Source organism: Mustela erminea, chromosome 8 (assembly GCF_009829155.1).
Source record: "Mustela erminea isolate mMusErm1 chromosome 8, mMusErm1.Pri, whole genome shotgun sequence".
In the NCBI taxonomy this organism is placed as follows: domain Eukaryota; kingdom Metazoa; phylum Chordata; class Mammalia; order Carnivora; family Mustelidae; genus Mustela; species Mustela erminea.
In genome coordinates this window covers 94,430,661-94,444,227 of record NC_045621.1, presented here as the reverse complement: position 1 = coordinate 94,444,227, position 13,567 = coordinate 94,430,661, and the positions used below count along the sequence as shown (strand labels likewise).

The 13,567-nt window shown below is 36.4% G+C and overlaps 1 protein-coding gene across 1 annotated transcript in view; it reads left to right on the top strand.

Annotated features, from left to right (window-relative positions):
- R3HDM1 (R3H domain containing 1) overlaps positions 1-13,567 on the top strand; it is a 203,944-nt gene that overhangs the window by 180,522 nt on the left and 9,855 nt on the right. Inside the window, 2 exon segments of the mRNA XM_032353828.1 lie at positions 4,669-4,772; positions 6,688-6,860. Coding sequence (XP_032209719.1) covers positions 4,669-4,772; positions 6,688-6,860 — 277 coding nt within the window.

Sequence of the window (13,567 nt, the reverse complement as noted above, 5' to 3'; positions counted from 1 at the left end):
CAGTTTCCTAGTAAAATATGAACTGTCTCTCCTATAAGAAGACTGGATTCTTCTGTAATTAACTACATGCTTTAAATTCATCAAAGAATGTGGTTATGATATGTCTGTAATACAGTACCTACCAGAGGCTTAAATGCTTGCTTCTCTTACCATCCTGGCAGAGTTTTATCCTCTGGATTCACCATTTTGTCTTAGCTGCCAAGAAACACAAATTCAGTGTTCAATGAAAGCAACAATGCTGTCTCCGGTGGCCTTGTCCCATCTTTGTTTTATTTGTCTTTTAAGTATTTTCTATTCTCTACTTTTAAGTCTATTGAGTTTTTAGAAATATGAGGAAAGACTTGGCCAAATAATTCAAAATACAGGTATAGGGAATAGGTAAGCTGTAAATGAGTATTTGTATAAATGTGAACATTTAACCAGAAAGCTAAGGAAAGTTGGCCTTTTGCATTTAAGGGAAAACCTGAAATATTGTACAGTAAAATTTTTACCTGATATTATTTTTATTCATTGAGCGTATAGTTTGACCAAATTCTAATTAGTTGAGAGTTTTATTTATGTTGTCCTAAATAGATACCATCACCACAAAAATAGATAGGCTAGAAATCACCTTGACTTGCAGAAAGGTTATAAGGTAGAAAACTCATATTTTCTTCTAGAGACAGCAAGCTCAGCTGTGCATTGACCCTCAGATGAATTGAAGGTTTATGTTGCATAGAATCAGTGTTAACTGTCTCCAGATGGCCTTGCTCTGACATCTGCTGAGGAGTTCTGAAGGAGATTCAGATCATTCACTGGAATTAAATCCCCAAAGCAAGATTTAAAAGTCAAACTTTCCAGGCAGTTTTCATTGGATGTTTTTAGTGTTTATTTTTTTATACTTATAAAATGTATGCATGCTTTTTTGGAAAATAACAAACAGTATAAATTGTCAAGAATCAGCTGTATTCCTACAACCCTAAGTTAACTGTTGTCACATTCATATTTTTCTCTTTTTTCTTTTCATACAGTTTCATATAGCTTTTTCTTTTCTTTTTTTTTTTTTTTTTTTTTTTTTTTTTTTTTTTTTATTGATTTTATTTATTTATTTGACAGAGAGAGATCACAAGCAGGCAGAGAGGCAGGCAGAGAGAGAGGAGGAAGCAGGCTCCCTGCTGAGCAGAGAGCCCGATGCGGGGCTCGATCCCAGGACCCTGAGATCATGACCTGAGCCGAAGGCAGCAGCTTAACCCACCGAGCCACCCAGGCGCCACCGTAGCTTTTTCTTTTCATATAGGTTGAGCACCTGGGTGGCTCAGTCCATTGAGCGTCGACAATTGATTTTGGCTCAGGTCATTAACTTGTGGTCATGGGATCGAGCCCCATGTTGGGCTCTGCGCTCAGCACAAAGTCTGCTTATCCTCCCTCCCCAACTGTTCATCCCCCTGCTCACACTCTCCCTCTCTCTCTCCCTCTCTCTCAAATAAGTAAATTTGCAAATAAATAAATCTCAAATAAATAAATAAATAAATTTTTTTTAAAAAACGAAGAAGTAGAACATGCAGGTCTTTTTCATCTTTTTCACTTAATTGAACCATTTAGTAAGCAATCTGAATTTCTTTCTTGGCGTAAAGTCCTTAGAGGGAATTAATAAGTTAAAAAATAGGTCTGTTTTTAAGGTTCTTCATGTATTTTGACAAAATCTTCCTTTGACTTACAGTCTTTTTAGGTACTGACTTGTTCTCATGCTTCATAATAGAAACATATCTCATTTTAATTCAGTTCTTTCATCATTAATGAAGATGTACATTTTTGCATTTGACTTTTTGTATTTTGAATTATTTGGCCAGGTCTTTCCTCACAGTTTAGTAAGGTAAGGATTAATGGCGCATTGATTGATGAGAGAGCTGAAGTTCAAAGACATACTGCAATAAGTGGACTTTGAACTCAAACCCATGCTGCCTCCTGACACCAAAATCCATGGTGCTTTCCACTGTATCAAGTATTAAATGTCAAAGCCATTAAAATAGATAGCAATGTAACATCACTTTGAATTTGCAAGAGTACCCAGATAGTATATCTTAATAAGAATTAATTTCCACTCATAGTGTATCAAATAGATTACCATGATCTAATCAAAGAGGCATTGGGAGTACTACCTAAAAAGACTGTTTTAAGCATTCATAAATGGTTATAGGACATTTTTTAACATTCTTAAGACTTTGGTAGACTTCAGTGGTTTTCTGATTTTAAAAAATACATAATGTGTTTATCATTTCTTCCATCATGGGTTTGATTCCAGAATACAGTAAGAATGCCAAAAACAAATAGCTAGAGAAAAGAGGAATTTTTACCTATGAATTATCATAGAACATTGTAGGAATAAGATGAACGTTACAGAAAACCCAGAAGAAGAAACCTTTTGGATATTTACGTCATTTATCCATTCTGCTGATCCTGGAGAGGCAGTTTTGCAGCAATTTAACTTGGCTGTACTATAGAATGGGAAGGGACAGCTCCTAAAAAATAGAGCAAAACAACTAGTGTAAATGTCAAGGCCAGTTTTTGTTGCAATGAACTCAAATCCTTTGAAAGTTGATATTATTAGTTTTAATTTACATTCATGGTTTTTAGGAAGCTTGGGACCAAATGGATTAATGGAATTGATGTTTTATTTTCCTGTTCAGTGGAAGTGTATGAACTTCTTTAAGAACTAGGCCTGGTGTTTTGCTTTAAAAAGTCCCCTTTCTGCTTGTAATGTCTCCCAAAGGAAAAATTTTTGAAACTACTACAAAACGATTTTTCCTTTTTGATGTATTATAAATATCTGCATTTTTAAAATGAGAGTGGTATTTAAAAAGCTGACCCTTTTGCATTTCTTTTTTTTTTTTTCTAACCTATTCTAGTTCTGCCTTTGTAAAAGACAAATTTGATGGTAATTGAAAATAGGGCATTTAAGAAATTTAAGAGAGCTACTTATTGCCCGGTCCATATCCCTTAAAGTGTCTTCATGTCTTTTGAAGGAGATCACTTGGTCTTGGAACTCAGTTTTGTAATTCATTTACTTAAGGGGTAATCTGAGACTAGCAAGCCAGTTTATACTAACTATATAAAACTAAAACCCACTAAAGTGGTGAAGTAGAATGTCAATTTGTAGTTTAGTAGTATGGGATATCTCACTCATCTCAGTAACCTGAATATTCTTATTCCTATTCTGGGTGGCTTCCTGTCATTCATGAGCCTCAGAACTTGGATAAGCCATTAGAAGGTGCTTAGTGACCAAGATCAGGGTGAGGGGTACTGCATGGCTCAAGGGGGCATGTATCCCAATTAGAACCTAAAAATCCTTCTACCTTCTAGAGAAACTTTCTCTTCTCCTAGTAGCAGCATGTTTACAAACCATGTCTTGAGCTGTGTTATTTCCACTGCTTAGCTGAAACTCATAATGCATCCCAATCATAATTTACATCAGGAAGTACTATTTTTACATTTTGTCTTGTAGTCCAGAATCACCTTTTGTGGCACACTCTCTTTACATCCCTTTTTTTTCTTTTATTGAACCACAATGAGTTACTGCCACTAAGAAGCCATAAAACTTAATGAATTTTTAGTAACTGGAGAATTATCAGCCTGATTTAAAGAAACATTTCTAACTTTTTATTACAGAAATTCTTCAATGTACATAAACATAAAGTGCACTGAACCACCATGTACCCGTAACTTCTACTGATATTAACTAATGACCCATCTGTTTTCCTCTAAAGCTCTACCTCATCCTCTTCCCATATGATTTTTAAATAAATTCAGATATTGTGGCGTTTCATTCATGAGTATTTCTGTATAGAAATCCCTAAAAAAATTTTTAACCCACAAAACTGTAACACTTTCACATGTTAAAAATTGTAGTAGTTAACTTCTTAGTTATATCAAATATCTAGTTGGCATTTTTATTTCCAGCTGCCCTACAAATATTGCTAATGTTTTTACACATTTGTCTTTTTAAGTGTCCTGTAGTCTGGATTTTTTTTTTTTTTTAAGATTTTATTGATCTGTTTATTTACTTATTTGTCAAAGAGAGAGACACACACACACAGGAGCGGGAGGAGCAGTAGGCAGAGGGAGAAGTAGGCTCCCTGTTTAGCAAGGAGCCCCATGTGGGATTCAGTCCCAGGACCCTGGGATCATGACCTGAGCCAAAGTCAGACGCTTAACAACTGAGCCACCTAAGCACCCCAAAATCTTTTTTTAAAAAGGTGGTTAAACATTATCCTCTGAGTCTCATTGTTGTCAAACTGCATATTCTCTTTTCTAAAATATAGCTAAGTGAGATCCAAATAAATTACTTTTCCATTTTGTAAAGTTATTTTTCTTCTTTTCTGAATAATTATTTGAATAATTAAAAAGTCATATTTAGAGTAATTTGTAAAGGACTAAGAGCAATGAAATTAGGAGTGGTGTTTCCTGATTTAAAAAGAATCAGTATTATTGTCATAAACATAAGGAGATTTTTATCCAAAAAGTAATTGTTTATAACTCATAGAGAATAGTGGTAGATTTTATTTTTACTCCTAACCACTTTGAAAAATAATTTCATTTAAATAAATTTGTAGGATTGTTCATTCAGGGTCTTTACAGTCATCTCCATCTCACTGTGCTGTTTTTGTGTTTGTCTCATTTTTTCGCCTCTAGCTCATCAGTAGGTTACTTGCCACATCCAGGATCAGAACAAGTACAGTTTCCTCGAACTACTTCACCATGCAATTCCCAGCAGCTTCAAACCCACCAGTGTGCAGGTATGAATATAACTGGAAAATAGGTAATGGTTTGTCCATTTGAGAAATTAAGTTCCTTAGGCATGTCTAGAACACAATTTTCAGCTTCTTATATGCTGAGATATACCCAAGGTATTTAGAGTGCCTTGCAAATTCACTAACAGTTCCCATCCGCTCCTTCCTTTTCAACTGCTGTAACTCCCACACTGCTATCCTGTTTCTCTTCTCAGATTCTCCTTCTTTCCCCACCTCATAAGCATTGATGTTCTCCGGGATCATCTCCTTATTTTTCATGCTCTTCCTAGCAGATGCATCTACCTTCTACGCTTCAACAACTGTTTTTTGCCAGCGCCTCTCAAATCTTCTTTTGGCTGAGAAGAGGCCGAATAGCCAACTGCCATCTGGGCATCCCTACCTGGTATTGTCAGAGGCACTTTAGATTTAATACTCCTCCCTCTACCTGCATCCCTCACCTCACCCTCTCTCTAGGGACCAAAAAGTTTGCAGAGTCATAATCACCTCTCTTCAGGTCTCTTCTTTCACATTCGTGCTGCCACCATTCCTTCAGATCTCATGCCTGCCTTCTTTCCCCACTGCCGCCATTCTTGGTCAGTCTTTTCACATCTTATTTGCAGCAGTCTCCTGAGTATTATGCTCATTCCACGTGTCCCCCACACCCAGCTTTCCTCCTTCCCAACACACACACACATACATACTGTTCAAGAGATACTTTCCTGAAACAAAAGTCTCTTTAATGTCATTTCTCTGAGTCTAGAGTGCATGGATTCTCCATGTAAACTCCCTAGCAAGTAAGACTCCTAATTATGCTTACATGTTCATGTCGAACAGAACTGTGTTTTTGACAAAGTACCATGCTTTTTCATGCTGAAGATACTTTTGTACCTCTTCCTCTGCCCGGAATGCCCATCCACTGTTATTTGCCAAAATCCTGCTCATCTCTAAGGTCTGACTCAAAAATCACCTATTCTACACTGGCTTCCCTAGTACTTAAACTAGAGTTGGTTGCTTCTTTTTTTTTGGTTTTCATGCTATCTTAAATAATCCTTTATCATGATACCATATTTTATTATAATGATTTATTGACGTATGTAAATCTCTGAGAAACAAAGAAACAGTAAATGATTATGAAATAAATGACTAATAGTGTACATTCAACATGGGCTTCTATAATTGAGGTGTCCCTAAGCAGTCAGTCCTCTGTGGTTTACCTAGCCAATCAGGCTGGATCTCTTTCTAGGGAACTGGAAACTACCATTTTGCTTACCGCGGTACAAACTATGGCCCTCAAGGCATAAAAATTCTACCTTACCTTACGCTGAGGGGGTGGGTGGCAGACAGCATACATGCCTAATACTAGTGGTGCTGTAGACTAGTACACGAGAGAAATAAGTCAGATAAGGAGTCAGATATAATAGTCTACTTACCTCTGCCATACAATTAACAAGTGTTTGTGCATGCATATGATCATAACAACTTTTTAAAGTTAGCCAAGGAGGTCTTTGCTGCCTTTTTCAGATGAGAACATGTAATAAAAGAGGTTAAATGATTTTCCCAGAGTTACAAGACATTTCAGAGTACTAAAATTGTGCTTTCTGATTCCCACATCCCAAACTTTTTCTTCTTTGTGGATTTAATACCAATTTTTAAATTAATTTATTTTTTAAACTAATCGCTTTTATAGATAACTATGGACCTGTTTTTAGAATAAGATGTTTAGGCCTACAGAGTCCCATTTTAATGCCTTTTTAAACACACACTTGTAGCATAAAGCTCTAGGGCTTAAATCTGGCTCGCATATATGATAGTAAAGTTTTGTTCAGAAGTGTAAAATTAATTGCCATTTCCTTAGTATTTAAAGATCTACCAGTTAGTTGGTAAAGTATACTGATACCGTTGTCCCAACTCTGCTTTCCAGCTGTGCCGCCTCCGCCCCCTGGTGGAGGGATGGTGATGATGCAGCTCAATGTACCAAACAATCCACAATCTCGCGCCCACTCACCCCCACAGTGGAAACAAAACAAGTATTACTGTGATCACCAGAGAGGGCAGAAGTGTGTGGAATTTAGCAACGTAGACAATATTGTTCAGGTAAGATGCTTCTTTTGTTTAATACAATTTTAACACTTTCAACATTTTAGTCACATATGATGGATCTTAGTAAAGAAGTTTGAACATTCTCTGTATCCACACTATTTCTTTCAGTATGTAAATATTATCTTTCAACTTTTGCATATTCAAAATATTTTTAATATAAAAAAATCAGAAGATATACTAGATCTATAATGTGATAAAGAAAATTAAGTAGTTTTCCTACATTTCCCATATGAACTATTAGTGCAACCAGAAGGTTGATGCAAGAACACTCTTTATTGTAGAAGAAATATAGTCAATAAATATAAAAGTAATGGTGGAATTTAAAAATTACCATTTTGGAATCTCAATAAAATAATGGATCAAAGAAAATCATCAGCACATGTCAGGAACATAAGGAAAAGTTTTATGGGAGAATTTAAAATGGATAAATTAAGCAGACAACACTTGAAGCAACTGATCAATTATAAGATCACTAAAAGTGGGTCAACCAAATATTATTTGCCTCCTAATGTAGTGTAGAAGGAAGTACATAGCATCACCTGTAATGTACTCATAAAAAACACAGAGCCTGAATCTAACCAAGTCCCTAAATCTAGCTATTAATTACAAAAAATACGGGGGTGGGGGAGAACAGCTTATACCATGGAATATTTTTCTGAACAAATTGACCTCATTTCTCTTTAAAAAAAAAAAAAAAAAACAAAACAAAAAAACAGCATTTTGAAATGAAGACTGAGGCACCTGCACCCAATGTTTATAGCAGCAATGTCCACAATAGCCAGACTATGGTAAGAGCCCAAATGTCCATCTGGGTAAATGCATAAAGAAGATGTGGTATATATATACAATGGAATACAATGCAGCCATCAAAAAGTGATATCTTGCCATTTGCAACAACATGGATGGAACTAGAGGGTATTATGCTAGGAGAAATAGATCAGAGAAAGACAGTTATCATACGATCTTACTGATATGCAGAATTTAAGAAACAAGAAAGAGGATCATAGGGGAAGAGAGGCAAAAATGAAACAAGACCAAACCGTTTACAAGAGACCCTTATCTCAGGAAACAAACAGTGTTGCCAGAAGGGAGCGGGGAAGAGGGATAAGGTGGCTGGGTGATGAATATTGGGGACTGTGTATGTTATGGTTAACACTGTATTGTGTAAGACTGATGAATCACAGACCTGTACCCCTGAAACAAATAATACATTATATGTTAGTAATTTTTAAAAATCTCATAAAAAAATTAATGCTGAGTCTTTCTTTTTTTTTTTTTTTTTTTTAAAGCTTTATTTTTTTTTTTTTTTTTTTTAATATTTTTTATTTATTTATTTGACAGAGAGAAATCACAAGTAGTCGGAGAGGCAGGCAGAGAGAGAGAGAGAGGGAAGCAGGCTCCCTGCTGAGCAGAGAGCCCGATGCGGGACTCGATCCCAGGACCCTGAGATCATGACCTGAGCCGAAGGCAGCGGCTTAACCCACTGAGCCACCCAGGCGCCCAGTGCTGAGTCTTTCATAGATTAAAATATACTCAGGAGTTATAATCAGATACAACCTGTGGATCTTCCTTTGAAATTGAACACTCAAAAAACAATTTTCAGCATAAAGGGAATATTTAAATATGTTAATTTCATTAGTATGAGAATCTTTTTTTTTTCCTTTTCTTTTTAGAAAATAATTCCTGGGGCACCTGGGTGTCTCAGTAGGCTAGACGTCTGACTCTTGATCTCAGCTCAGGTCTTGTTCTCAGGGTCATAGTTCAAGCCCGTCATTGGGCTCTATACTAGGTGTGGAGCCTACTTTAAAAAAAAGTTCCATTAGATAAAAATATTTTTTTTAAATATTTGTACATTAAACTATTTGCAAATGAAATGCTATAATACCTGAGATTTGCTCAGAACTCTTTCAGGGGAACAAAGCAGGGGAAAACACAATCAAAGCTGTGTAATGGGTTCATGGAAGTTCATTATGTTCATGTACATTGGGTGTAGAGATTACTGAGAAAAACTAAAATAAAATCCTGAAAGAAAATATTAATAAATAAATATTTTTAAAGATGAACTGAATAAAATCCACATGACAAAATTATAGCAGAATAAAAAGGGCAAAGATCATTTATAGGCTACTAGCTGTACTCAAAAACTAAATGGCCAGTGGCCATTAATCAGATGAAAATATAAAAATATTTTTATCTATATTGGGAAAACTGAAGAAGACTAAAATTTGCATTGTTGGCAGAGATGTCCAATTACAAACCCTCCTGTACATTCTTGGTGGTACTGCAAATTGATAGAACTCTTCTTGGAGGCAGTTTAGTGACATTTTTGAAAATGTAGAATGCACATAGCAGTTCAACACCAAATCCACAAACAATCCAATTAAAAATTGGGCAGAATACTTCAGTAGACATTTTTCCCAAGAAGACCTACAGATGGCCAACAGATACATGAAAGATGTTCAATATCACTCATCAGGGAAGTGTAGGTCAGAAACACAATGAGATACCACCTTACACCTGTCAGAATGGCTACAATCAAAAAGACAAGAAATAGCAAGTATTGGCGAGGATGTGGAGGAAAAGGTAGGGTGCTGGTGGTGGGATTGCAAACTGGTGCAGCCACTGAGGAAAACAGTATGGACTTTCCTCAAAAAATTAAAAATAGAAATACCATGAAATTTAATAATTCTACTGAGTATTTACCCAAAGAAAAGGGGAACACTAATTCAAAAAAATTTGAGTAGCCTTAAGTTTATTTCAACATTACAATAGCCAGGATATGGAAGCAACCTAAGCATACATTGACATACTAATGGATAAGGAAGATATGATATGTAAACAATGGAATATTATTCAACCATAAAAAAGAGAGCTTGCCATTTGCAACAACATGGATGAACCTAGAGAGTATTATACTAAGTGAAATAAGACTGAGAAAGACAAATACCATATGATTTCACTCATATGTGCAATCTAAAAAACAAAACTAATGCATAAACATTAAAACAAAATAAATAGAATTTTTAAAAAAGCAGAGTCAGGCCTGTAAATACATAGAACAAACTGATGGTTGCCAGAGGGATGGGAGATGGGAAGGTAGAGAGGTGAATATAGTCAATGAGGGGGAGTGGGAGATACAGGAGATACATGCACGTGGAATGCATATGTCATGGGGATGAAGCATTCAGCATAAGGAAGGTAGTCAGTGATAATGTGATAGTACTGTATGATGACAGACGGTAGCTATATTTGTGGTGAGTATAGAGTAATGTATATAGAAGTTGAATCACTGTGTTTTACACCTGAAACTAGTGTAACGGTCAGCTGTACTCAAAGAAAAAATTTATGTAGAAGGTACATAAGGTACATAAGCCTTTGATCCACAAATTTACTTTTAGAACTTTGTCCAGTAAAAATTGTGGAACGAGCACACAGGAATATGTGTACTTGGATATTTATTTCTTACCTGTTGTTGACCTTAAAAAACTAAAAATATCTTGATATACAACAGTGAGATAAGTGATTAAATAAATTACTATACCATTTAGGAAAATATCTTAAGTGTATATACTAAAAAGAATGAGATACACCTACTACCCAAGTCGTACTTCTAAATATCATTCTCCACTTAAAGCAACGAGGACTCCGTAGTGAAATGACTGTTGCCAGGATTCATTCAGGATAAAATAAAAGGTGATTTTGGAACATGTTGCTGTGCCAGAAAGTAATAAAATACTTAAAGGGTGATGGAGATGTGTCAAGAGACACAGGACCAGGCTCAAATACTTTGGAAATAAAATAAGAAATGAATGATCACCCTTAAAATAAAATAGAATCCATGAGTCCATCCTGATATAAATGAATGAATGGGGAAAGAGTGAAGCTCTTCTTTACAATAAAATATGAACTGTAAATAATAAAAAGAATGCTAGAATTAGAAAATCACCATCTGCAAACCACCAGGCAAGAATCATCACTGGACAAGAGAGGATTCTAGGAAAATGGCAGAGTAGAAGCATCAGGAGTCTCTCTCTCCACCTGGAAATAATTGCGCTGGCAGAATCTGTCTGATATAACAGTTTTGGAGCACTACAATCTATTGAAGGCTTGCAATTGCCAGGGAAAAGCTTGGGTGATAAATTGTAATTAAATTCAGTCAAATTCGGCTTTTAGCCCAGTAATAGGTGCCTATCCTTACCTTCACCCCCTGACAGGCAACTGTGCACATTGTTACTAGAGCAGCCTACAGAAGCCAGGGTGGGCAAAAAAGGACCCTGTCCTCCAAATACAAAGGCTTTGTGTTCTCATGATGGGTCTCAGCTTCTGATCACAGAGCTATAGACAAAGGGGCAATACCATTGTTGTTGCACCTCCCCACATTGTTGCACATCTCTCCCATGACACTTCTAGGGGACTTAAAGCACCAGAATCCTGTTTTCCTTCCCTTTATTTTTCTCTTTGAGTCCATTTTGGGAGCCACACAGTAAGGGCTGGGACATTCAAAAGCAAATCAATATATAGGGCACTTGCCCAGGAAAAGGCATAGGCCAAACCCTGAAAAGATCTCAGCGTTATACCTCAGGCCAATCTTTGGCACAGAGACAGCCTGCAACAGTCAGTAAACAAAAACCATAACAGCAACAAAACAGAACAAACCCTGGGAAGGGGAGAGAATCTGATTTCCACTTACCAACATGTTAGATCCAAATGTCCAATTTTCAACAGAGAGTCAAGGCATGCAAAGAAACGGGACAGGATGGCCCATTCAAGGGAAAAAAAATAAGTCAACATAAAATTGTCCCTGAAAAAGATCTGATGACAGATCTCCTGGACAAAGACCTTAAAATTGTTGTCTTCAGACTGCTCAAAGAACTACAGGAAGATACAGGGAAAGATAAGAAAATAATGTATGAACAAAAAGGAAATATCAATAAAGTGATAGAAAACCTAAAAAGAAGCCAGAATGAAATTCTGGAGCTAAAAATATAATAACTGCAATGAAAAGTTCACTGGAGGAATTCAGCAGCAGATGCGAGCAGGCTGAAGAGAGAGAATCAGAGAACTTGAAGACAGGACAGTGGAAATGAACGAGTCTGAGGAACAGACAGAAAAAAGAATGAATAAAATTGAACAGAGCCCAAGGGACCTGTAGGACACCATCAAAATGACCAACACATTGCAGTTGTCCCAAAAGGAGAAGAGAAAATATTTGCAGAAATAATGGTTGAAAACTTAACAAATTTGATAAACAGCATGAATATAAACGTGAAGTAGCTTGACATACTCCAAGTAAGAACTCCCAAAATACCCACACTAAAACACAGTATAATCAGTCTCAAAAAATAAAGACAGAATACTAAAAGCAGCAGGAGAGAAACAACTTGACACATAGAAAAGATGCTCAGAAAAGATTATCAGCAAATTTCTCATCAGAAACTGGAGGCCAAAGGCAGCAGGCCAGTATATTCAAAGTGTTAAAAGAAAAAAATGTTAACCAAGAATCCTGTATTTGACAAAACTGCCCTTCGAGAGTGAGGTAGAAATTAAAATCCTCAGATAAAAGCCGAGATCAGGGCGTCTGGGTGGCTCAGTGGGTTAAAGACGCTGCCTTCAGCTCAGGTCATGATCCTGTGGTCCTGGGATCGAGCCCCGCATCGGGCTCTCTGCTCAGCAGGGAGCCTGCTTCCTCCTCTCTCTCTCTGCCTGCCTCTCTGCCTACTTGTGATCTCTGTCAAATAAATAAATAAATAAAATCTTAAAAAAATAAAATAAAATAAAAGCCAAGACCTTTGTGCAAGAAATTCTCGAAGGGGTCCTGCAGAGTGAAGTAGAACAATAGACAGTAAGACAAAGCTATATGTAGAAATAAGGTTCTCAATTATTAAGTTAAACACATGGGCAATTATATAAAAGCTAGTTGTATTGTACCAATGGTCCATAACTGTACTTTTTGCTTTCTACATAATTTAATAAGAGACTAATACCCTTAAAGAAATTATTAGTTTATGTTCCTGGGCACACAGTGTATAAAGACGTAATTTTATGACATCAGCAACCAAAAGAGATGGGGACGAGCCATAAAGAAGCAGAGTTTTTGTATGTTATTGAAGTTAGGCTGGTATAAATTCAAATTAGGGTGTTAAAACTTTAGGATGTTAGGTGTAATATCCAAGCCAAACCATCCCCCACCTCAAAAAAAAAACCATGGGAACATATACAAAAGGAAATGAGAAAGGAATTTAAATATCTTACTACAAAAAAAGGAGTAAACACAAAAGACTAATGCAGGAAGTGAGGGTGGGGAGGAAGTTAAAAGGCATATAGAAAACAGTGAAGTGACAAAGGTAAGTCCCTCTTTATCAGTGGTTATTTTAACTGTAAAGACAGAGATTGGCAGAATGGATTAAAAACACCTGATCTAATTATATGCTATCTATGAAACTCACTTTAGGTCCAAAGACACAAATGAATTGCAAATGAAGGGATGCAAAAAGATAATTCACGAAAATAGTAACCGAAAGAAAATAGGGGTTGTTATTGCTAATATCAAACAAAGTAAGACTCTAGATCCAAAAAATTTTCAAGATAGAAAAGTTCGGGGGCACCTGTATGGCTTAGTGTGTTAAAGCCTCTGCCTTCAGCTCAGGTCATGATCCCAGGGTCCTGGGATCGAGCCCCACATCAGGCTCTCTGCTCAGCGG